Here is a 24,233-nt window from a genome sequence, read left to right on the forward strand (position 1 = left end):
TTTTTTTAATCTTAAATGTACTTAAGTATTGAAAGTAAAAGTACAAGTAAATGCGAAATGGATAAGAAGCAAATACATATATATAAAACATTTTCATACACAGCTTGAGTAGCAAGATCGTGTTCAGTTTTAACTCTTTTAAGTTAACTATATTAAATTATATAAATTTAAAAAGCATACAGAAGCATTTTTGCCATCTACAATTTAGAATACCTGGAATTTTGAGTTTTAATATACTAATATATCAACGTGCGTGCGCTCTGTGTGTGATTTGGTGATATAGCCTACTTGATAATGTCAGATCGCACATCATTAAAATAACACTTACCATATTATCGAAGATATACTGTATATCGTACACCCCAGACTCGACTTGAGTGGAAAATTAAATCATCCGCGGTTGTGCGCGCACTTGTTTGCACATGAGCAAAGGTGTTTTTGTAATAATTTAATAAATTTTAATTTAATAATAATAATCATCATTTATGCATTTAGCAGACGCTTTTATCCAAAGCGACTTACAGTGCATTCAGGCTATACATTTTTTACCAGTATGTGTTTTCCCTGGGAATCGAACCCACGACCTTTTGCGCTGCTAACACTCTACCACTGAGCCACAGGAACATCTATGAGTCTAACTTGCAAACGCCAGCCCACTGATTCGTCAAACCTGCTTTCCTGCTGTGTGTTTCACAACACTTTCAGTGTGGCATACACGATAAGCACGTCTTTAAACATAAATTAACGGTAGCATTGTAAATATACAGTATAAAGAAATTAACTTACTCTTTGATGCATGCACACATGCGATTACTCATCAAAGCATCGGGGATGTAATGACATTGTTGTCACCGTTAGGTCCATCGATCTCGTGCTTATAATAATAACAGCGCTTACACCTTTTCTAAACTGCGCCAGACTTACTGCGAGACTAATAAACACACAATGAATAAAACTATTACACAAATAACTGCATGAACATTCAAAACTGGCCCTCAATTTAGTACAGCAGCCCCCAAATGTGCTTGCAGATTTGCATCTTGGGCCAGTACTCACAGTAATTCAGGGAGTGAAGGTAGCTTAATCAGTCTGACAGCGGGCCTGATGTAGGTTCTGTCTTTGACCTGAACCTCCGCAGCTCTGACTTTACCATCAGCTCCAGGTATGACAGCTTTCACCTTTCCAATGGGCCAGAGTGCTTGGGGAATTGTGGATCAGCGATCATGACTACCGTCCCAACTGTCAGGTTATCTTTCTCTTGTTGCCACTTCTGGCGAGACTGGAGTCCAGGCAGGTAGTTACGCAGATAACAGTTCCAGAACTGGTCTGGTTTGGCTGTGTCTCCAGCGTTTGCGGATGAGCAGTTCAGATTCAGGCTAAATTACCTGAGGTAAAGCAGAATCCAGTCGTCCCATCAAGAGTGAATTAGGCGTTATTGGGTCTGGATCAGCAACATCAGAGTATACATATCCCAATGGCTTTGAATTTAGAATTCCCTCTATTTCAATCAGGACAGTCCTGAGCACTTCTTCTGTGACAGTTTGTGCACCAATGGTTGTGTACAGTGCAGCTTTAACAGATCTAATCTCTCTCTCCCAGGATCCACCGAAGTGTGGGGAGTTTGGTGGATTGTACTGAAAGTCGATCTGTTGCTTGGCAAGCTCTGTTTGCAACTGTGTGTGAATATTGTTGAAGGCTTCCTTCAGCTCACGGTCTCTGCCTTTGACATTGGTGCCCTAATTGCTGAGCAAATCGTGAGGTTTTCCCCTACGGGCGATGAATCTGCGTAGAGACATGAGGAAGGAGTCTGTGTCTGCTCGAGATAGAAGGTCGATGTATACTGCCTTTGTGGTTAAGCACTTATAGATGATGCCCCAGCGTTTCTCATTTCAACGCCCAATTTTGATGGTAACTGGGCCGAAACAGTTCATGCCTGTGGAGTAGAAGTCTGGCTGGAAGAGTCTTAGGCTGGAAGGGGGTAAGTCTGCCATTTTAGAGATGTTGGGCTTGCCACATTATTTCTGACGCTCAGTGCAGTGATACTGAATTGATCGAACAGCTTGACAACCTCTCAAGATCCAGAAGTGCCTTCTGATATCGGCAAAGACCCCGCTCAGTACCAGGGTGATGTAGCTGTGTGTCATACTGCTTGATTAGAAGTTTAGTCACTGGATGGACTGGGTCTAGAACAATAGGGTGCAGAATATCAGGGCTCAGCAGATGGCATCGTCTGAGTCTTCCACCTACTCTAATCAGTTGACTGTCGGGATCAAATTCAGGAGCTAATGTCTTTAGACGGCTGTTTGGGGAGATGGGTTTCCCTGCTTGAAGCTGGTCGTACTTGGCAGGGAAGCTTTCCTTTTGGGACTGTTGGATGACTCTGATTTCAGCTTTCTTATGTGTCAGACGTGACAGTGTCTGTGGGACTGGCTGCCCCATGAAGGGATTGGGCTGTTACATCAAGAAGCTCTTGAAAGTTGTCATATTGAGATGTAGCACCTGGATGCTTCTCATCCTGAGTTATTAGAAGATGAAAGGATGTTGGTTTACGCAGTTCCTCTGAGGTAGCAGTTGGGTAATTTTGGCCAGTGCGATGGGGGTTTCTGCAAGAATGCTGGGCCATCCTTCCAACGGCAAGGTTTTGCATGCTGAGACAAGGACATGCCACGAGTAATATCATCAGCGGGGTTGTCTTGAGAGTGCACATACGACCATGACTGTGAGTCAGTAAGCTCTTGAATCTCTGCGATTCTAGTTCCCATGAACACTTTGAAGTGGCACGAGTCTGACTGCAGCCAGTTTAAAACTGTGGTAGAATCAGTCCAGTATTTGAAACTGCTGATGTCTAGTGTGAGCTCTCTTTGCAGAACTACTGTCAGTTGTGCTCCAGTTAGAGCTGCGCAAAGCTCAAAAGGATGCGATAAATGTGTCGCATAGTTGGCTCAGCTTTTATGACATGGCCATGTTTGTATTCAAGTGTGTCGGATCTGCACTGCCACCTAAGTCCTAGTGTGCGTTCCTGAGGGTCTGCCCTGTCTGAACTGAACCAAAGCTCATAGTTCTCTGACCTGATTTGCTGCGGCAGATGTTTCAGGATTTGGGGAGTGTTGCTAGCCCATTGGCGCAGTTCAAATCCACCCTGTCATCCACTAGATGCTTGGCAGTATCAAGAGAGGGAATACTTTGCAGCCAATTATCTACATAAAAGCAACACACTTGATGCACGTACCTCACTGTCTGGTTGGCTGTGATCGGCAAAATGTTTCCGGAGAGCAAAAGTTGCACAGCACGGGCTGCAAGTGATACCGAAGGGTAACACTGACCACTGGTAGACATCAGGTGGGCTGGTTGTGTTCAGGCCTCGCCACAGGAATCGCAAGAATGCTTGGTCTTCTGTCAGGAGACGAACCTGATGAAACATCCCCTTTATGTCGCTGCTAATGGCTACTGCATGCTCTCAGAAACGGAGAAGTACCCCCAATAAGTTTGCACCCAAAGTCGGTCCTGGAAGAATGTATTCATTCAGACTCAGTCCTTGAAAGTTGAAGGAACAGTTGAATACAATCCTGTTCTTGCCGTTGTGGTGGACTATGTGGTGCGGAATGTACCACCCTTGAGTCTGTACGGCTGTGGATTGAGGGATTTTCTTTACATAGCCTGCCTCTAGCAACTTGCTTATCTCAGACTTGTACACTTGAGATTTCTCAGGGCTCTGGGACAGCTGATTTTCAGTCCGCCACAAATGAGGCAGTACTGCTTCCTTTGGAGCAGCTAGAGGTGGAGGGCTAGTTTTCCAGAGGAGAGGGGTAGCATATCTTTGCACACCTTTCACCTCTACCCTGATCGTTTTCTCCTCCAACATGTGCATAGCTAGTTCTGAATTGAGTATCGTCCTTTAACCGGGCAAACTCACGTGGATCCTCTCTAGTGAAATCAGGAATAGTAGGGGTTGGACCACGGTAGATGCTCTCTTGATTAGGTGGCAGTGAGGAACAATAAGGCACATGTGGTTGCTGTCGCCTTGAGGGAGGGCTGTAATAGTGCGTGGATGGCTGCCTTGGGTGCTGGTAGCGGTCGTCAGCATGCTCGGCCCTCTGGGATGTTGCTGCACGCTCTGGTGGTGGCGAGGCTGATCTGGATGTCTTGGAACTCGCTTTCATCCTCTGAAGCTCATGGATGATCTCATCTATTCTGTCACGTTGACGTTCTGCGCATAACTTATTCTCACTACATTTCACTGACTTATCCCCTTCATAGCGTGGATCTCTTTGATCTCTTAAAGACGTTACTCTGTGATATAATGTTGAGGTAGAGGCTTGTTCCTCCATATTACGTATCGAATGTCTGGGCGAATGAACTGGCTGAGATGGAGACCGTGGTCTTGGAGAGTGAGCGGCAAAGTGTTCTCTGAGGTCACGTCTAAGCTGACGGTTCTCCTCTTCCAGATCCTTCAGGCGCATCTGCAGTACTTCAGGAGAGAAGTATGGATTCCCTTCATAGGCAGGAAAGTGATCAATGCCAGCAACCAGGATGTTGCAGTGCGGTAGTGGACCTCCTGTAGCCCCAACTAACTGTTCTCCCTCGTTGGAGTGGCCTTGCGGTACATTGACGGGGCGTCGGCATTGACGCTTGATGGAGGGCGTTTCTGAAGCTTGGTGCTGACGCGACCATCATAGTGACAACAGCCAATCACATTAGTTTTCTGGTGTTGCATGATCGCGATTGGCTAGCGTCCGAACCAGGGTATTTGCATAAGGTGATCTGATTGACTGACGCCTGCGTTGGTGCTTGAAAAGTTGAAAAGTTTTCAACTTCTGCCACGAGCAACGGACCCAACGCGACGCAACGGACCCACAATTCAGTTCGGCAACACTTGACGTCACTCCATTCAAAGTAAACAAGAGGCGTTGACGCCGACGCCCCGTGTGAATGGGGCGTTAGGGTGTGTGCACTAATCGCTGCTCTGGCACATACAGATGTGGCCTTTAAGAAATTTAAATAAATGTGTTGTGCTTCACAGAATATCCACCAGATGGCGCATGGAACAACATACTATATCTACAGGCCAGACCGAAATCGCTTATAAACACTTTGCAATTATTCGTCTTTGACCCATTGTTAAATATGCTTATAGATTATTACAGAACGTTACATTTTAAAAATAGAATTAACATAACTATCATTGTCTGATAAATTATTAACTGCATATATTGTTGTGATTGTGAGAAAACATCCACAATAAAATAAAAATGAAATAGTATTAGACACAAATATTTGATATGGTAATACGGACATTGAAAAATCTATGTACACATGAGTGCATTAGCGTAAAGCGGATCATTATTTGATGCTTTGTAAACAATTTATTGCTCTAGCGCTGCATTTGGAAGATCATGTTTACAGTAGGCTACACAACTATTAATTCATTGTGAATATTTAACTTTATTCAGTTGTAAAGTTATTTGAAAAATGAATGTGTCTACCAGCTCATTATTTATTATTTGTTTTGTTGTTGTTGTTGTTCCAATTTTAAGATGCCTGCTCGTGCGTGCAAAAAGAAACCGTAAAATGCAACAGAGAATTAAGTGTATAATAAGTTAGCCTAAAAATATACCAGTATCCAATGCTGAAACAAACATCAATCATGTATTTTACAATATTTTACAACAGACCTTTCATGATGAATTTTGGTAAATGCGCTTTAAATTTATATTCATAATAATGAGATGGTTACTACACCTTTATTGATAAATTTTTTGTAAGGGGTGACCAGATTATTATTATTATTTTTTTATTGACCAGTCTTTAACTACCATTTGTAACAAATTTCAGTATGTATAACTGCCTATAATGATTGTACAGTGGCGGCGTTTTACAAAATAAAAAATCCAATGGCACACCACTAAGCACTGTAAAATAGGAAAAAGCATAGAAATATAATTAAACTCCTATATAACGAATACATTTATAATACAACTAATTGTATATAATTCAACTCCTATATCTCTCTCTCGCTCTTCTTCATCCCATTCATTTTGTCTATCTATTCCACAGGTATTCATACAGTAGAAGGTATCGCTGTGGACTGGATGGGGCAAAACCTGTATTGGACTGATGATGGACCCAAAAAGACCATCAGTGTGGCCAAACTGGAGAAAGCCTCTCAGACCCGCAAAACGCTTATTGAGGGAAAGATGACCCATCCTAGAGCCATAGTAGTAGACCCTTCTCATGGGTAAATCAATTATTTTTGCTTGATTGCAAAATTTTAAGAAACTGTCAAAAACATACACTGGCAAACTATCGACTATAATGTTAGGAAACGTTAGTGATTTTATATATTTTAAGTCACAATAGACTTATAATTAAGAATAGATTTTAGTGACCATGTATATACAGATAAACCAGGTAGAGCTGCACTAGTTGTTTACTTGAATCTACAGTTTTAAATGAATGCATAAATCTTAGGGCTGTGCAATTAATCGCATGCGATTGTCATGCGCATCTTGTCAGTAAAGCCGGTTCCGTGATTAGTAGTAAATCTCCATCACCTGCTTTCAGATGGAGCGGCATTTACTCCACAGACATTAGGCAATATCACGTTCGTTATCGCAGATTGAATCACCTGCGATAATGAACGCGATATTGCCTAATTGTCAGTGAACTACGGCTCTGTGTAGTAAATGCCGCTCCATCTGAAAGCAGGTGATGGAGATTTACTACTAATCACGTAACCGGCTTTACTGACGAGATGCGCATGACAATCGCATGTGATTAATTGCACAGCCCTAATAAATCTGTGCTGTTTGCAGAATGATGTACTGGAGTGACTGGGAGGAGGAGCCTAAAGAGACCAATCGGGGCAGTATAAAGAAGGCCTGGATGGACGGTTCAAATGCTGGTATCCTGCTTACTTCTAAAACTGTGCTCTGGCCCAATGGCCTCAGCCTGGACATCCAGCAGGGCATCTTGTACTGGGTGGATGCGTACTACGACCGCATCGAGATGGTGTTTCTCAACACCACAGAACGCAGGGTGAGGAAACTCAAGTGTTTAAGGCAAACAGGGAAGCTCAAGTTTGTATCTTAGCTAGAGATACTTAATATGTCTTTATACTATGATGACCAAATTTCGCAAATGAAAATCAGGGACATTTCCTAGTTTACTGGTCAAAATATCATTAAAATCTCACTTATTATCTATGAATTAAAAATGTTGTTTATTCAATATACAATTATTATAGAGAACATATAACGAAACTGTTTTAATTTCACATATATTTATTTTCTAATTGTAATTAATGTTTTTATTTTCACCAACTGTGCATGTACTGAATACAGTAATTTTAACTTTTTCTTTATACGTTTTGAAATGTTATTTTATGTTTGCTCTATTAATTAGGCTTATTATTTTGCATTTTAGACTAATTTTAATGGTAGTTAAAACTGCCATTTTCTCTCTGTGGCATTTGCAAAGTGCCAATTTTCACATTGTTTTAAATCATGCTTTTTAGTTTAGATGAACATGTAAAATGTTTTTACTGTGTTGTGCCACATTTTAGATTAAGTAAAAATGTGAATTCTCGAGTTGAAATACCTCACTTCAGAGAGTGGCTGACAGTTAGCTAACTAACTAACTAAACATGAAAATGTGGCCATTTGTTGATTATGCATGCATTATTAGTTTTCTTTCATTAGTTTTTGTTTAGCTTATCTACATATATCATTTTAAAATAATTCTACTATAACATGAAAATATTGGTGCTTTCAAGTCATGTTGGAAAGATTGTTGAGCACACATGAATGCCAAATTGCGAGTGGGAAAACAGATTTTTTTTTAGCCCGTGGTTTTTGAGTTGGAAGTGTGTCAGTGGAAAAAAATACATACATACACACACACACATATATATATATAAAATAGAAATTAGTAATTATAAAATCATTAAAATTAATATTTTTTATTTAAAAGGTAGATTACTATCTAGCTCTGACAAAAGTGATTGGATGCACCTGACATCATAATTATGACATTCCAACTTGAATTTGTATTAAAAAACACTTTTCTGTTCATCCAGACGGTATTTGAAGGACAGGAGCTGAACCATCCCTTTGGCCTGTGTCACTATAAGAACTTCCTGTTCTGGAATGAGTACCGCAGTGGAGGAATCTACAAACTGGACCAGAACACCAAGAAGGCCACGTTGCTGCGCAGTGAACGACCACCAATCTATGAGATTCGCACCTATGACGCACAACAACAGCAAAGTACCGAACACCCTGAGCATTTCTTTTTGGAAATTAGTCATTAATGAGTCATATGTAAAGCATGAGCTGACAGATCAAACAAAGACTTAATTGTGTTGTTTTGTATGTTAACATGTCTCAACAGCCACATTATTTATACAGTGTTAGCGGTAACAAACTAATGAGATCAGAGTTTCAGTGGTTTTATTGTGTGTTTTATTGGGATCTGCTAAGGATGTTTTTGTTGTGTGCAGTCACAGGCTCCAACGTGTGCCGTGCCAATAATGGTGGCTGCAGCAGTCTGTGTCTGCTGACGCCCACTGGACGCTCCTGCGCCTGTGCCGACGACCAGATACTAGATACTGACAACAAGACCTGTAAAGGTGGGTATTCTGTGCTTTAAATAGCCTGAAGTGTAAATGTTATTGTCAATAACCTCAGAGGATTGTAAAATGGCCCGTTTTGGATTTTGAGTTTGAAAATATATATTTTTTCTCACCAGCAAACCCTTCCTACGTGCCTCCTCCTCAGTGCCAGCCTGGAGAATTTGCCTGTAAGAATAATCGCTGTATTCAAGACCGCTGGAAGTGTGACGGGGACAATGACTGTCTGGACAACAGCGATGAGGCCCCTGAGTTATGCCGTTAGTGCCCTTTTGTCTCATATTTTCAGATATGCAAATAACAACACCAACATTCAATATTTTTTTTTTTTTTTTAATGATTTAGCAAATGTGATTACTACATCCATACCACTAGGTGTCAGTATAAATCACACTGTTATATCAGCCATCAAAAGAAGCAAAACATCACTGAGTGCACATTTAAATGGTCCTATTTGCCCTGTTTCAGACCAGCACACCTGTCCCGCGGACCGCTTTAAGTGCCAGAATAACCGTTGTATCCCACTGCGCTGGCTTTGTGATGGAGACAATGACTGTGGGAATGATGAAGACGAATCTAACAGCACCTGCTTGGGTATTGTGAACTTCTTAATTGCATGTTAATAAGATTTTTAAGCATTTTTTCCCAATGAATGTCCAAATACTTTTATGCGCTTTGTGAATTGACCAGGTTTTCTTTTCGCTCCCAGCACGCACGTGTCCTTCTAATCAGTACCCATGTGCCAGTGGCCGTTGTATTCCTGTCTCCTGGACTTGTGACCTGGATGATGATTGTGGCGATCGCTCAGATGAACCACCATCTTGTGGTATCTAAATTTAAGCCTCTTTTCCTTTTGTCATCATGCCGTGCTGTGAACCCTTTTCTTTATCTCCTTCTCTCTCTTGTCTCTCTCTCTAGCATATCCCACCTGTTTCCCACTCACTCAGTTCACTTGTGCCAATGGACGCTGCATCAATGTCAACTGGCGTTGTGATAATGGTGAGTTTCTAATTCCATATACACATAAGTGTATGTGTGATACGATGACTTATAATGTCCAGTAACTGTCATCATGTGTGTGTGTGTGTGTGTGTGTCTTCAGATAATGACTGTGGGGATAACAGTGATGAAGCCGGCTGCAGTCACTCGTGCTCCAGTGTGCAGTTTAAATGCAATAGCGGCCGCTGTATTCCAGAGTACTGGACCTGTGATGGAGACAACGACTGTGGAGATTACAGCGATGAGACTCATGCCAACTGTACGAGTTGTGCCGTTAGTGTCCTTTTGTCTCATATTTTCAGATATGCAAATAACAACACCAACATTCAAAAGTCTCTTTATGTTCACCCAGGCTGCATTTATTTGATCAAAGATACAGTAAAAAAAACTGTATTAATGTGAAATATTATTACAATTTTAAATAACCTTTTTCTATTTTATTATATTTTGAAATGTAATTTTTTTTCTGTGATGCAAAGTCAATTTTCAGCAACTGTTACTTCAGTCTTCAGTGTCACATGATCCTTCAGAAATAATTCTAATATGCTGATTTGGTGCTCAAAAACAGTTCTTTCTATTATCAATGTTGAAAACCGTTGTGATGCTTAATATTTTTTTGGGGAACTGTAATATATTTTTTGACAAGTTCAAAATAATTGCAATTATTCAAAATTGAAATCTAATGTAATATAAATGTCTTTAGTCTCATTTCTGGTCAGTTTAATTTGTTCTTGCTAAATTAGTGCTAAATAGTATTAATGCCTTTCAAAATAAAAAGACCCCACACTTTTGAACTATATATATATATATATATATATATATTATTATGCCAACTGTACCAATCAGGGTGAGTTTGAAAAGTATCATTATTTGATAAAAGAAAAGAGGTCTTACTCCAAACATATAGTTTAATTCAGTTTTTGGGAAAAATGACTTCAGTCAGTTATTTGTTTTATTTTGTTATTTATTTTTATTTGAAAGTATTTTAAATTATATAAGTTGTGTAAATTAATAGTAACAAAATTAACAAATATGAAAACAAATAAAAACGGATTTGTTTACTAAAAATAAATATAATGTTTATTGTTAGAAAATAACAGTTTTGTTTGTTTTATTTATTTATTTACATTTTTATAATTTACTTTACTTTTATAAATGTACTTTTTAACATTTGAATTGTTAGAAAAGAACAAAATTGTTGTATTAAAATAGTTTGATGTCCCAAATTGTGATAACTGGTGAACCCCATAGAAAACAACTTTATATATTTAGTTTGACATCCTGAGGTTGATGATTAATTTTTTATCATGATGAAGCACCTTCATTCACTCATCATTTGTTTAAAAGACAAAATGATATTTTTAATAGTGTCGTCATCTTTTTTACCCTATTTGTATTTTATAAACTGTCAGTTTATTCTCTGAAGCTATTTTAGTTGTGTGGGCCTTCTGAAGTGTCTCTAGATTTTGAGCAAAACCACAATGACTAATGCAACTGAGCTCTTCGTTAACGGGAGTAAATCACGATTTCACAAACTGGGCTGTCAACTTTTTCTTTTTTTGTGGTCTGTGGTGGAACACGTAAACCACAAAATCTTGAAGAATGTCTGCGAGGAGTGCAGGGAGTGAGAGTCCCTGTGGAGAGCAGTGTTAATGACTGCTCTGAGAGCTGCTGTCTAGAGGGATTAAACAAGCACAGATGTGCCAGGACGCTTGACGCATGAGCCACTGGTGTTATCCACATGTGCAGTTTTGTTCTTATCTCTTTCCCTCTCCACAAGTCCCATTCATGTGGCTTCGTAGCTATTAATTGGTCAATGGTTGGCCGGGCCCTGCGTGGAACAGGAATAGAGGTTTAGGTTCTGTTTTCGGGGTCTGGGCTCTGTCCTTCTCTTCTCTAATCCCTACGGCATGCTGGTGCTTAATAGACTCTCAGAATCAATGCAGCAGAACCAAGCCAGAGGCCTAATGAGAGTGCTGGGCCTCATGGGAGCCTGGCAGTGTGTTTGTGCCTGTGTAAAGATGTAGAACTGAATGAGGTCATCCTAGCATGAGTTGTGAAGGAGAGATGTTTCATAAAGTCATTGAGTATGAGTTTGAAGTAGGAATGTTAAAAGTAATGGTACTTTGGTACCAAGTCAATTTAAAAGTAAAGAATATAACGATACCAGTTCTTCTGCAAAATTGAAAAGCTGTTAGCTTTAATAAATGTTAATATTTATATTAACATTTAAAAAAAATAGAGGACTGTTGAGTACCATATTAATTTGCTTTTAGAATTTATTAATTTTCTGCATTGATTACATAATTGCACTGTTTAACTGTTTGAGTATATTCAAAGGCAACATGCCAATTGATCTAAATTTGTCAGTATTTATAGTAACATTTAAAAAATGTGTGTTGAGCAGTATATTAATTTTGCTACAGTATTTACAAAAATATTATTTATTCATTTTCTGCCTCTACTATGTTAATTGTTTATTATTAGCACTATGTAACTGTTTAAGTATATTTTATATAGTGTATTTGTGAATGTATTTAATATATATATATATATATATATATATTTTGGAAAATTGAAGGAAAATTAAAGGGGAAAGAAATCTAATGTCAGAAATGTAATGTAATGTATTTAAAAAATATTTGAAGGCTTCATTGATTTTTATTTTTATTTTAATTTGTCCATTTTTTTAAATAGAGGAGTGTGTTAAGTAGCATATTACTTTTTGCTAAAATATGGACAATTGGCAGAGAATTGTAATATTCCAGTCAGATTTTAGTATCGATATCAACTACTGTGTGTGTGTGTGTGTGAGAGAGAGAGAGACACTGAATGCATGCAGCTCGAGCAGTATGATGTCATTCGGGTCAGTTCACCCCAGCAGATCCCTGTTCTAGGACACACTTCTCTCTGTTTACGGATGAGCTCTGGTTTTCCGTTTTCCCCACTCCAGACTCTGCCAGACACTAACCCATGAGGGAAAGCCTTTATGTCTGATGCCTAATGATGGCCGTCACAGTGCCAGCCCTGGACCGCTGTTCATGAGAAAGTTTGCTTTGGATCAGTTCATTGTGGTTGTGCCTCACACTGGTCACAATCTCCATCCCTGGGAACTGATTTTTGACGTCAGGAAGCCAAGCTCTCATTACCATCAAATAATAAGATATGTGTCCATGCCTTTGTATGAGTGTTCACATGGCTGCATTGTAATTGCGTGTCCCATTTTTGCCTTTGTCTGCAGCCACGCGGCCTCCCGGCGGTTGCCACACGGATGAGTTCCAGTGCCGAATGGACGGTTTGTGTATTCCTATGCGATGGCGCTGTGATGGAGACACGGACTGCATGGACCTCAGCGACGAGAAGAACTGCGAGGGCGTCACGCATATGTGCGACCCTGCCGTCAAGTTTGCCTGCAAGGACTCGGGTTAGTTCACGTTTGGCCATCTTAAATGTTCTCACTCATGTTTCGGCAACAATCATAAATAAATGTCAACATAAATCAACTCTTAAAGGCCCAAAATCAAAAGTTTGTCCATGTGTATATTAGCTTTAACAGCATCTTTATGCAAGTGTAATCCTAAAATTTAATTTCCTTAAAATCCTAAAGCATTTAATATGTATAGTCTGCTTGAACACAGATCAAAAATATTGATGACAAATCTTGCATATACCCATTTTTGTCCAAATAAAATGAGATTGTCTTTCCTCTTCTGGTATAAACACCTTTTTTGTTCAACTAAAAATTATAAATTGAAGCATTTTTGCAAGTGAATTGTGGGTCTAATTTTTTGTTTCTTTGTGTATATTTTAGCTCGCTGTATCAGCAAGGCCTGGGTGTGTGACAGGGACAGCGATTGCGAGGATAACTCGGATGAAGAAAACTGCGAGACTCTTGAGTGCAAGCTCTCCCACCATGTTTGTGCCAGCAACGACTCCATCTGCCTACCTCCTGAGAAACTGTGCGACGGCAATGACGACTGCCCCGATGGCTCGGATGAGAAGCTTTGCAGTAATGCACACGCACTTAAACACAAATACACTCAAGTTAAAGGGATCATTAATATTGTCATGCTTTACTCAACCTCATGTCATTTTAGACATGTTTATTTTTTTCTGTGCATCACCCAAAAAGAATATTTAAAGAATCACATAGGCTGAACTATTCCTTTAAATCTTTCACAGTTTGCGCAGAGCATGCCAACTCAACTTGTGTTTCCCATTAGCATGACACACATATTTCAGGCTTGAATTCAAATGAAATAAGCACATTCTCTCAAACTCTTGTTTATTTTTTTTGACAGACTTGCAGCAACTCATAAACACCCTTTCAATCCCACTTGCTTCTTTTTTACCTGTTTTCGTTCTAGATCTTTGCACGATGGATAATGGAGGCTGCAGCCACAACTGTACCATTGCTCCTGGTGAGGGCATCCTGTGCTCCTGCCCAGTTGGCATGGAGCTCGGTACCGACAACAAGACCTGCCAGATTCAGAGCTTCTGCGCCAAGCATCTCAAGTGCAGCCAGCGCTGCATGCAGGAGAAGGCCACTGTTAAGTGTGCCTGCTATGAAGGCTGGGCGCTCGGGCCAGACGGCGAGAGCTGCAAGAGCACTGGTGAGGGAAAGACGGGGTGGACCTCTTGATGAGATGTATAGTACACTGCATATAAAATATATATTTTTTTATATATCTAGGTAACAAAATGTCACAATATTGTTGTTTTTGCTGGAATTTTATATTATATTATATTATATTATATTATATTAAAGTCTAGTGACTTTCTGGACTTTATGGAGTAAAACCAAAATCAAGGGTTAGAGTTTTCTGTCTCAGTATGCTGTATGCTGGACTTATGTGCCTTGTCCATGTTCTTTAGATCCTTTCAAACCCTTCATCATTTTCTCCAACCGGCATGAGATCCGTCGGATTGACTTGTACAAGGGCGAGTTCAGCGTGCTGGTGCCTGGCCTGCGTAACACCATTGCCCTGGATTTCCACCTCAACCAGAGTGCCCTCTACTGGACCGATGTGGTTGAAGACAAGATCTATCGGGGAAAGCTGTCGGAAAACGGAGGTAAATTAATGTCTTAGTCCTATGGGAGTGGTTGTTCCTAAGTCAAATAATTAGTTCTTAATAATTTATTATTTAGTCCTGGTTAAATACATCTTACATTTGCATGTTGTTGATTTTGTATACACTACCAGTCAAATGTATTATATTATATTATATTATATTATATTATATTGTATTATATTAAAGTCTAGTGACTTTCTGGACTTTCTGGAGTAAAACCAAAATCAAGGGTTAGAGTTTTCTGTCTCAGTATGCTGTATGCTGGACTTATGTGCCTTGTCCATGTTCTTTAGATCCTTTCAAACCCTTCATCATTTTCTCCAACCGGCATGAGATCCGTCGGATTGACTTGTACAAGGGCGAGTTCAGCGTGCTGGTGCCTGGCCTGCGTAACACCATTGCCCTGGATTTCCACCTCAACCAGAGTGCCCTCTACTGGACCGATGTGGTTGAAGACAAGATCTATCGGGGAAAGCTGTCGGAAAACGGAGGTAAATTAATGTCTTAGTCCTATGGGAGTGGTTGTTCCTAAGTCAAATAATTAGTTCTTAATAATTTATTATTTAGTCCTGGTTAAATACATCTTACATTTGCATGTTGTTGATTTTGTATACACTACCAGTCAAATGTTTTTGAACAGTAAGATTTTTAATGTTTTTTTAAAGAATTCTCTTCTGCTCACCAAGCCTGCATTTATTTGATCCAAAGTACAGCAAAAACAGTACATTTTAGAAAACAGTTATGTTAAATAGTAAAAATATTTCAATTTAAATATATTTTAAAATGTACTGTATTCCTGTGATTTGATTTCAAAACTGAATTTTTAGCATCATTACTCCAGCCACATGATCCTTCAGAAATCATTCTAATATTCTGATTTGCTGCTCAAAAAACATTATTATCATTAATGAATATAAAAAAAAATTTATAGCGACTCCAAGCTTTTGAATGGTGTAGTGTATAATGTTACAAAAGCTTTTTATTTCAGATACATGCTGAGCTTTGGATCTTTCTATTCATCAAAGAATCCTGAAAAAATGTACTCAACTGTTTTAAATATTTATAATAATAATAATAAATGTTTCTTGAACAGCAAATCAGCATATTAGAATGATTTCTGAAGGATCATGTGACACTGAAGACTGGAGTGATGATGCTGAAAATTTAGCTTTGATCACAGGAATAAATTACATTTTAACATATATTCAAATAGAAAGCAGTTATTTTAAATCGTAAATTTTTTTTTCTTTTGCTGTATTTTGGATCAAATAAATGCAGGCTTGTTGAGCAGAAAGTAGGGCTGTGCAATTAATCGAAAAACAGAACGATTATGAAAATACAACAACGATTATGAAAATACAATAATCAAGATAAAACGATTATTGCTCCCTATTCCGCCCCCTTTCCAGCCATGCGCTTTCGCTCCTCCATAAAAGCCCAATTTCACATGCGAATCAGTATAATCATGGAACGTGACTTTTGCAAAATGGGATGTGCTTGATTTATTGAAGTGTATTAGATGTATTCATGTTTTTACAAGTGCAAAAGAACTTGCGCTTCCTCCGGATGATTTCTGTGGCTGTGCTCAGAGACGGAACACAACACGGACATGTAAAGTCATCTTTTAGCTCAAGGTGCACGCCTAAATGGTCAAATACACACAAAAATGTGTCAATATGCGGCGCTTAGTGATTATTCACAAAACCTTCTTCGGTCATGTAATAAATGAACATAAACAGTTGAGAATGAAAATACGTGTGTAATGGTAAGTTGGATCTGTGCGGCTCTGAAAGTGACAGCGGGCTAAAATATTCCTGCTGCCGAATGTATGCTTAATATTAATCAAACAACAAAAGACAAATTAAAAATCATACACTGCTCTTGAGTGAAGGACTTTTGTAGCTTTAATAAGAAACAAAGAAAGTTTAATTCTTTCTCAGACTATGCCGTTTTATTTTACATTTGATTATTCATTTCTGTTAATGGAATACTTGAGACTTGCATAAAAAACCTTAAAGCACAGTTTGTTTCATTTGTATTTTTTTTATTCTATTGCATTTGTCCTTTGCTTTTTTTATTACTGACTTGGGTTAGGGTTACATTATTTTTAGTTGGAGAACTTTATTAGTAAACTTAATATTGACTTTGAGGAAAAGGGAACTTCAGTCGCATTCTCTTGTTTTAAAGACTTGTGTAAAGTTCTGAGTTGACTTTGTTGTCTAACTGTTTTCCCACATTGTTCTGTTCTTTTCAGCATACCAAGTTAGTCAGTAATTATTACAACTATTTTCGGTTCACAAAACCACAGCGTGCATCTAAGTGAGTCTGTGTGTGATCGTAGCACAGGAATTTGGACGCCTCTGTCTTTACCCATTTGACTCATTCCTAGTTTGCGTGACTACAGCCAGAGTAAAAGTAAAGTGTCGGAAGCCTTATTTGCTTTGAAACATGTGCACACACCTTCCCTCCCTCTTTGAACAGCTCTTTCCAGAGATATGATACACTGTCCAAGTTTTGGATCCCTGCTGTCATCTTTGACAGAGTAAAAATATGACTGACATTGCTGCCAACGCTGAAGTGTTGTTTCTCAACCCCCATCGGAGAGGCTGCGCTGTCTCCAGCCCAACAGAGAGCCATTCTGGACCTTTAATTACTGCTCTGTATGAGAGTCTCTCTCACAGATCAGAGAGCAGCTTGCCTTGATTGGGAATCATTTTTTTCTCTTCCACGTGGCTGTAGCTCAGAGTGGGGGAATATTTATTGCAGCATTGACTTAAATGGCTTTCAGGCTGGAAGCAATCAAATGATTTCTTAGCCAATATATACAGTCTTGAGACCACTGGTAAAAATGCTTCTACCTTATTTTAATACAATTTTTTTCATTATAAAATGTATTATGTATAACATTTTGATTGAAAAGTTGAACTGAGTATTTGGTTTGTTTTCCTTTTGCAGCACTTGAGCTGTATGAACTCCACAAGTCTGTGTGAAACATGATGATCATGTTCTCCAGTATGATTTGAGATTATATAAAGAATATTTTGAGCTTCAATGGAAGTCTGACTGACTGTACGAAGAATCACATGATCAGTGTCACAAATTGTCTTATTTGATTAGTGACCTAAAAATAGTGCAGAATCTCAAATTATTTCTTTAGGGATGCACAATATATCGCCACTGCATTGATTGACTGATATTAGAGGTTTTTTTTATCATTGTTTGTTTTGGTTGATATTCATGATGTAATTGTACATTCTTATTTTTGTTTATTTTTATTACCTTTTGATTTTGAAATGACCTTTCACTCATCTAAGGGACACTTAATATTAATCTTTAAAAACACCAATAATTTAATAATTACAAAATGCACAATTTAGTGACATTGTTAAATATCATCTTTAGCAAATCTCAAAATGAATGCCAGTGTTTGATACTAACGTCATAATGTTGTGATGACTAAATTCATTTGTAGCATGACCTGAACTAATATGTCAAAAACTGTCAGGAAACTTGTTTATGTTTCGTGTTGCATTTGTAAGCTGTGAACACCAGTGTTGTTTTTGTAAACCAAACCTATTAAAAACAATTTTCTTTAACTGAAATAAAATATAAATACTAGATGAAAAACGTTAACTTAAGCTAATATGTGACCCTGGACCACAAAACCAGTCATAAGGGTGAATTTTTTTAAATTGAGATTTATACATCATCTGAATGCTGAATAAATAAGCTTTCCATTGATGTATTGTTAGGATATATATTACATTGATGTATTGTTAGGATATATAGGACAATATTTGACCGAGATACAACTATTTGAAAATCTGGAATCTGAGGGTGCAAAAAATCAAAATATTGAGAAAATCGCCTTTAAATGCAATGCATATTACTAATCAAAAATTAAGTTTTGATATATTTACGGTAGGAAATGTACAAAATATCTTCATGGAACATGATCTTTAATTAATATCCTAATGATTTTTGGCATAAAAGAAAAATCGATAATTTTGACCCATACAATGTACTTTTGGCTATTGCTACAAACATACCCCAGCGACTTATGACTGGTTTTGTGGTCCAGGGTCACATAGCAGAAATTTTGCCTTGGCAACTAAATGAAATACAATAAGTTTAAGTGCCAACATTTCTAAAACTGGATTGAAAAAATTAAAACAAAATATAAATATATTAAATGTATAAAAAAAAATGTAAGTTTTATATAAAAAATACGAAAATAACACTGAACATTTTCTTCCTCCTTTGCAGCTCCCAACCCGTGTGCAGCGAATGATGGGAAAGGGCCGTGCTCTCACCTGTGCCTCATCAACTACAACCAAACCTTTTCCTGTGCCTGTCCACACCTCATGAAACTCAAGGCAGACAAGCACACCTGCTACGGTAGGCTCCTCCTTCCTCAGCCCTAAGATCCAATCAAATGCTTTAATTGTTAGCAAGTTCTGAATGGAATACTGTTTTACTAATTACTGAATACTGCACAATATATTACATTTCCCATGACCTTGTCATTGCAAACAACATATTCTACTGTTTGAGCAACAGGAACAATATAAATTGTACTAAGAAACAATAGGCATTATTCCACAGTATATTGTCACATGACCTCAGTATGTTTTATTTATCAAATGTATTAATGATGGCTGTTTGGTTAAAAATTGCTGCTGATAGTATTTCCATTTGAATCCATCATACTGGTAATGGGAGGTAAACCGCATTGCATTGTGGGATACAGTAATCCACGCAGTAATCTCTGCATGTTTTAGTGAATGTATTTGATCACCCTGGTATTCCACATACAAATGTACTGCAGTAATACTACATTATTTGGAACATAACCAAAAGCTGGAGTTTCAATTTGAGTGAGTAGTAAGCAAAATAGCAAAGCCACAGAGCTCTTGCTGTTTTCTTTTTCTGTCCGCATCTAGCTAAATCCATTAGCATTTTTATTATTACTTCACTTTTAGGTTTATACATTTAAAAACTATTGTGGCAGCTTCAGACTTATGGAATAAAATCATACAAGCATTTAGCAAGAATTGGCTTCTAATGCATACATGTGGTTGTACAATTAGAAAATCCACCAAAACAAAATCATACTGTGGCTGACAATTTTTCAGTTTACTATTATTTTAAATGAAGCAATTCTTATCTCACACACTTCAGGACAGACTATATATATGAATTGCGGCACAGCATGAGGCTTTTCTTTTAGATTCCTTTTGCGTTGGCGCTATAGATGCTCAATGTTAGATTTTTCAGGCCGGGCTGAATGTTAGTAGTCTTGTGTGGGCTGTAAATCTCGTTTAACCGTCAAGAAAACAACAGTGCACCCTGCCGCCCAGATGCACGATCAGTGTTTAGTATTCAGCAGCACAGCCTCCAGTATGGCTGTATGGAGAGCAGAGTGATTGGAGTTAGAGGACCTGTAGTTTCAGTGATGAATTAACACTGACATTAGATAGTGGCAAACGCAGGAGTAGGAGCCACTCTTCCGTTCAGGCTAATCAATATGGAGACTGTAGACTTCACTACTACTGTAGTTCTTTACTAATATATGTATTTACATAGAAAAATACATGACTACAATTTAACAATAGCTTATATTTTGTACAAGATGATTTTGTGCATACAAATATATATATGCTTTGTTTTACATGCACTTTTATAATACTATATCTATTGACAATGTCTTTTGTCCAGAGTACCGTCAGTTCCTGCTGTACGCTCGTCAGATTGAAATCAGAGGGGTGGACATTGATAATCCCTATTACAACTACATCATCTCTTTCACTGTGCCTGACATCGACAATGTTACAGTGGTGGATTATGATGCTCTGGAGGACCGCATCTACTGGTCTGATGTTCGCACTCAGACGATCAAAAGAGCCTTCATCAATGGGACTGGTGTGGAAACGGTGGTATCAGCTGGTGAGATGATGGTTTGAGCTTAAAAATCTATTATTCTAAGTCAACACTGGCCCAAAATGCATAGTAACACTTCAAAATGGACCTTCATTGCTTTATATAGCAACATATTAAACTGAAAAGCATCATCAAATGAATTATGCTATAAAAGTGAATAACTTTTCTTTTTTTACTCACTTTTTTCCCCAAATACTTTTAGCCATCTGATCTTCTGGTCATTTTTAGTGAATGGATAAAGTCAGTTTCCAGTTAACTATGGTTTTTGTCATGGTCCATTATGTTTGATAATCAGACATTTTAAACAGCGTATCTATCTTATCTTTTAAAACCCAATAAAAAATATAATAAAGAATTATTATAAACTACTGAATTATTTTGTAAAGTATTTACATTACTATACAAATGTTTGGGGTTAGTAATATATATATATATATTATAATAAATGTATAACTTTACCCAATATTTCTGTTTCAAGTACATGCTGTTCTTTTTAACTTTCTATTTATCAAATAATCCTGAAAAATGTGAAGTGGAGTAAATGGCTGCTGTAAATTCACGATCACAGGAATAAATTACATTTTCAAATATATTCAAATAGAAAACAGTTGTTTTAAATTGTAATAAAATATTACTTTTTTACTTTATTTTTGATCAAATAAATGCACACGTCTGGGTGGGTGAAAGAAGCTTCTTTCAGAAACATTCTTGCTAAACCCAGACTTGTGAAATATATCTTACTTGAAAATAAATGTCAGATTTTGTTATCAAATACATTGACTTTCATACAGTACGTGTTCACATACTTTTTGTATTAAAGAATGCAAGACAAATACATATTTATTTTTGCTATGTTGTTCTGTTTTTCAGCCTGTGTGATCAGTTTACAATTCTAATCATGATAAAATGTTTTTTTTTTCTTTGCTAGACCTCCATAATGCTCAGGGTCTAGCTGTAGACTGGGTTTCCAGAAACCTCTTCTGGACCAGCTATGATACGAATAAGAAGCAGATCAATGTTGCACACCTAGACGGGTCCTTCAAGAATGCTGTAATCCATGGACTGGACAAGCCTCACTGTTTGGTGCTACATCCTATCCTGGGGTTAGTACAAGTACTCACACATGCACAATTGCTAGTTCAGGCTTAGCATTAGTGCCTTTCTGTCATTTTAGTCTCTTTAGACTCTTTCGCTCTCAGCTTGTTTAGTAGGCCACATTTGGAGAGGAGCAGATGCCGTGCCAGTATGTTTCTGGCGGAGATCGTAAAGGGTGTAGATGAGAAATGTAGACGTTGCTCATTAGTGTGAGCTATAGGCTGGACAATATGGTTGCCCTCATGTTGCACTTCTCAGTGTGTTGCTGTGTGGCCAATGTGAATCAGATGTGTTTAGTGCCAGTGTGCTAGTTTCTAGATGCACCCGTTTCTAATAAAATCAGCAAGCTTGTGGATGCAGACAATATAAGTCATTCAGCTGGTTTTTCATTTGTTCGGTGTGTTTTGCCCTCTACAGTGTTTTTGATAAATTAGTGTTTATTTCTTCTCTCACTGGCAGTACATCACAGTGTTTTGAGGCATTCAGCTGACTGAGATATGAAGACACTTTCCTGGCTTTTATTTTTAAACCAAACCAAAATAAAGCATTACAATCCCTTTTTATGTCCAGAATCTTGAATAACAGAACCTCAACAAATGTGGTGCTCTTTGCAAATAAACAAATATTGGTAACTGAAACGAATAAAATTGTTTTTGCTAATTGAAATAAAGCAGGAATAAAATATAAATATTAGATTTAAAACTTAAACAAAAATGAAAAACTATACTAAACTAAAACTCAAATTAATTAAAGCTATATAGAAATATAAAAAAAACGAATAAGAATTACAAAAAACTAAATTATTAAAACTTATTTTAAAATTAAAATGAGAACATAAAATTAAAGCTAATAAAAATATTAAAAGTTAAAATAAAATAAGTAAATTAAAATATATATATGTAAACTAATAAGAATGACAGAAGTGCATAAAATTATTAAAACACAAACTAAAATTAAAATGAGAACTGAAATTATAAAAGCAAAAGCTAATTCAAAATATGAATAAATACTATAATAGTTATAAATAATTGTAAACATCGTCACAAATAATTTGCAGATATCTTCTTTATGTCAGGACTTAGCTACTGTTGTCTTATTTTTTGCGTATTGTTTACAGGAAGCTCTACTGGCTTGATGGTGACAACATCAGTATGGCCAACATGGACGGCACCAACCACACATTACTGTTCACCAATCAGAAAGGCCCAGTGGGTGAGTGGCCTGTCTTGTGTAACTTTTGTTTGCCTAAAGCTAAAAGAAGGCCTTGTGGAGATGATGTTTTACATGTTGACTTCTTCCCATGGCAGGTCTGTCCATAGACTTTGACATGGAGCAGCTGTACTGGATCAGCTCAGGGAACAGCACCATTAACCGCTGTAAGCTGGATGGTTCCGGACTGGAGATCATCGAGGGTGTTAAAGGAAAACTCACCAAAGCTACAGCCCTCGCTATCATGGGTGAGACAGCACTATCAACCTGTTTCCAATGCAACAGAAACTAAAACTTTGTGATGTAACTCACTGAACTGAAGTTTGTCTAACTTAATTGTGACTTGTGAAGTGTTTCTGTTAAGTATGAATGGTGCGAGACTACAGCTCTTAAAAATTCTTCCACATAACTAGATGACAGTGCTTTCCGAAAAACCATAATTATGATTTTTGTGAACAATGGTCATAGAGTTCACTGCATTGTAAAACCTATTTGAGGTAAGTGACTGACCTCTTATGTTTTATGTGTAGGAGATAAGTTGTGGTGGGCCGATCAGGGCACAGATCAGATCGGTACATGTGACAAGAGCAATGGAGGCAACTGGAAGGTTCTCCGAAATAACACCTCACCCATGATGCATATGAAGATCTACAATGAGACTGTTCATCAACTAGGTGTGTTTTCATATTTATATTGATTACGTAACCTTAAAATGCACGTGACTTTGTCCCCATAAATGAATATGCAGGTGAAAAGGAGAAATTACTCTTTATAAAATTACTAATTTTTAAAAGGAAAATTTATTATTTTAAAAATAAAACTATTAATTTCATTAATTAAATTTTTTTAATTAAATGTATTCATTTTTAAATGATTATTATTTTTATTATTATTATTATTATTGGTGTGTTTATTTTTATTGGTGTTACTTCAACTAAATATTCAATTTAAAGAATACCCAGTTAAATGTTAAAATAGATCACATAATCAAAAAGGAATTTCTGGATTGTCAGATGGCAAGACAGATTAAATAATTGTTATAATAGAGGATAATTCATTTTAATTAGTACTTAAAATATAATGTAATTTATACTGATTAGTGACTTTGTCCCTTTAAATTCATTTGGAGGTAAAAATGAGATATTCTTCTTTATAAATTACAGGTTTAAAAGGAAAATTATTTTGATAATATTTAATTAAGCTAATGATTCATTTAAAAATATAATGAATAACAACAACTATTATTATTATTATTTCATTTCAGTTAAATGTGAAAATAGTTCACATAATC

At 37.4% G+C, this 24,233-nt stretch overlaps 1 protein-coding gene across 1 annotated transcript in view; it reads left to right on the forward strand.

Moving 5' to 3' along the window:
- The window catches only part of LOC107737663 (low-density lipoprotein receptor-related protein 1-like), a 130,317-nt gene that overhangs the window by 70,438 nt on the left and 35,646 nt on the right, over positions 1-24,233 (forward strand). The window contains exons 12-31 of the mRNA XM_016549255.1: positions 6,055-6,235; positions 6,813-7,035; positions 8,075-8,264; positions 8,498-8,626; positions 8,746-8,886; positions 9,095-9,220; positions 9,336-9,452; positions 9,545-9,625; positions 9,729-9,890; positions 12,867-13,049; positions 13,437-13,634; positions 13,993-14,238; positions 14,501-14,698; positions 14,992-15,189; positions 18,965-19,096; positions 20,417-20,644; positions 21,567-21,741; positions 22,851-22,945; positions 23,041-23,190; positions 23,473-23,616. Coding sequence (XP_016404741.1) covers positions 6,055-6,235; positions 6,813-7,035; positions 8,075-8,264; positions 8,498-8,626; positions 8,746-8,886; positions 9,095-9,220; positions 9,336-9,452; positions 9,545-9,625; positions 9,729-9,890; positions 12,867-13,049; positions 13,437-13,634; positions 13,993-14,238; positions 14,501-14,698; positions 14,992-15,189; positions 18,965-19,096; positions 20,417-20,644; positions 21,567-21,741; positions 22,851-22,945; positions 23,041-23,190; positions 23,473-23,616 — 3,297 coding nt within the window. The remainder of the gene's footprint in view (positions 1-6,054; positions 6,236-6,812; positions 7,036-8,074; positions 8,265-8,497; positions 8,627-8,745; positions 8,887-9,094; positions 9,221-9,335; positions 9,453-9,544; positions 9,626-9,728; positions 9,891-12,866; positions 13,050-13,436; positions 13,635-13,992; positions 14,239-14,500; positions 14,699-14,991; positions 15,190-18,964; positions 19,097-20,416; positions 20,645-21,566; positions 21,742-22,850; positions 22,946-23,040; positions 23,191-23,472; positions 23,617-24,233) is intronic.

Source organism: Sinocyclocheilus rhinocerous, unplaced genomic scaffold, assembly GCF_001515625.1.
Source record: "Sinocyclocheilus rhinocerous isolate Xijiao unplaced genomic scaffold, SAMN03320098_v1.1 scaffold72, whole genome shotgun sequence".
Classification (NCBI taxonomy): domain Eukaryota; kingdom Metazoa; phylum Chordata; class Actinopteri; order Cypriniformes; family Cyprinidae; genus Sinocyclocheilus; species Sinocyclocheilus rhinocerous.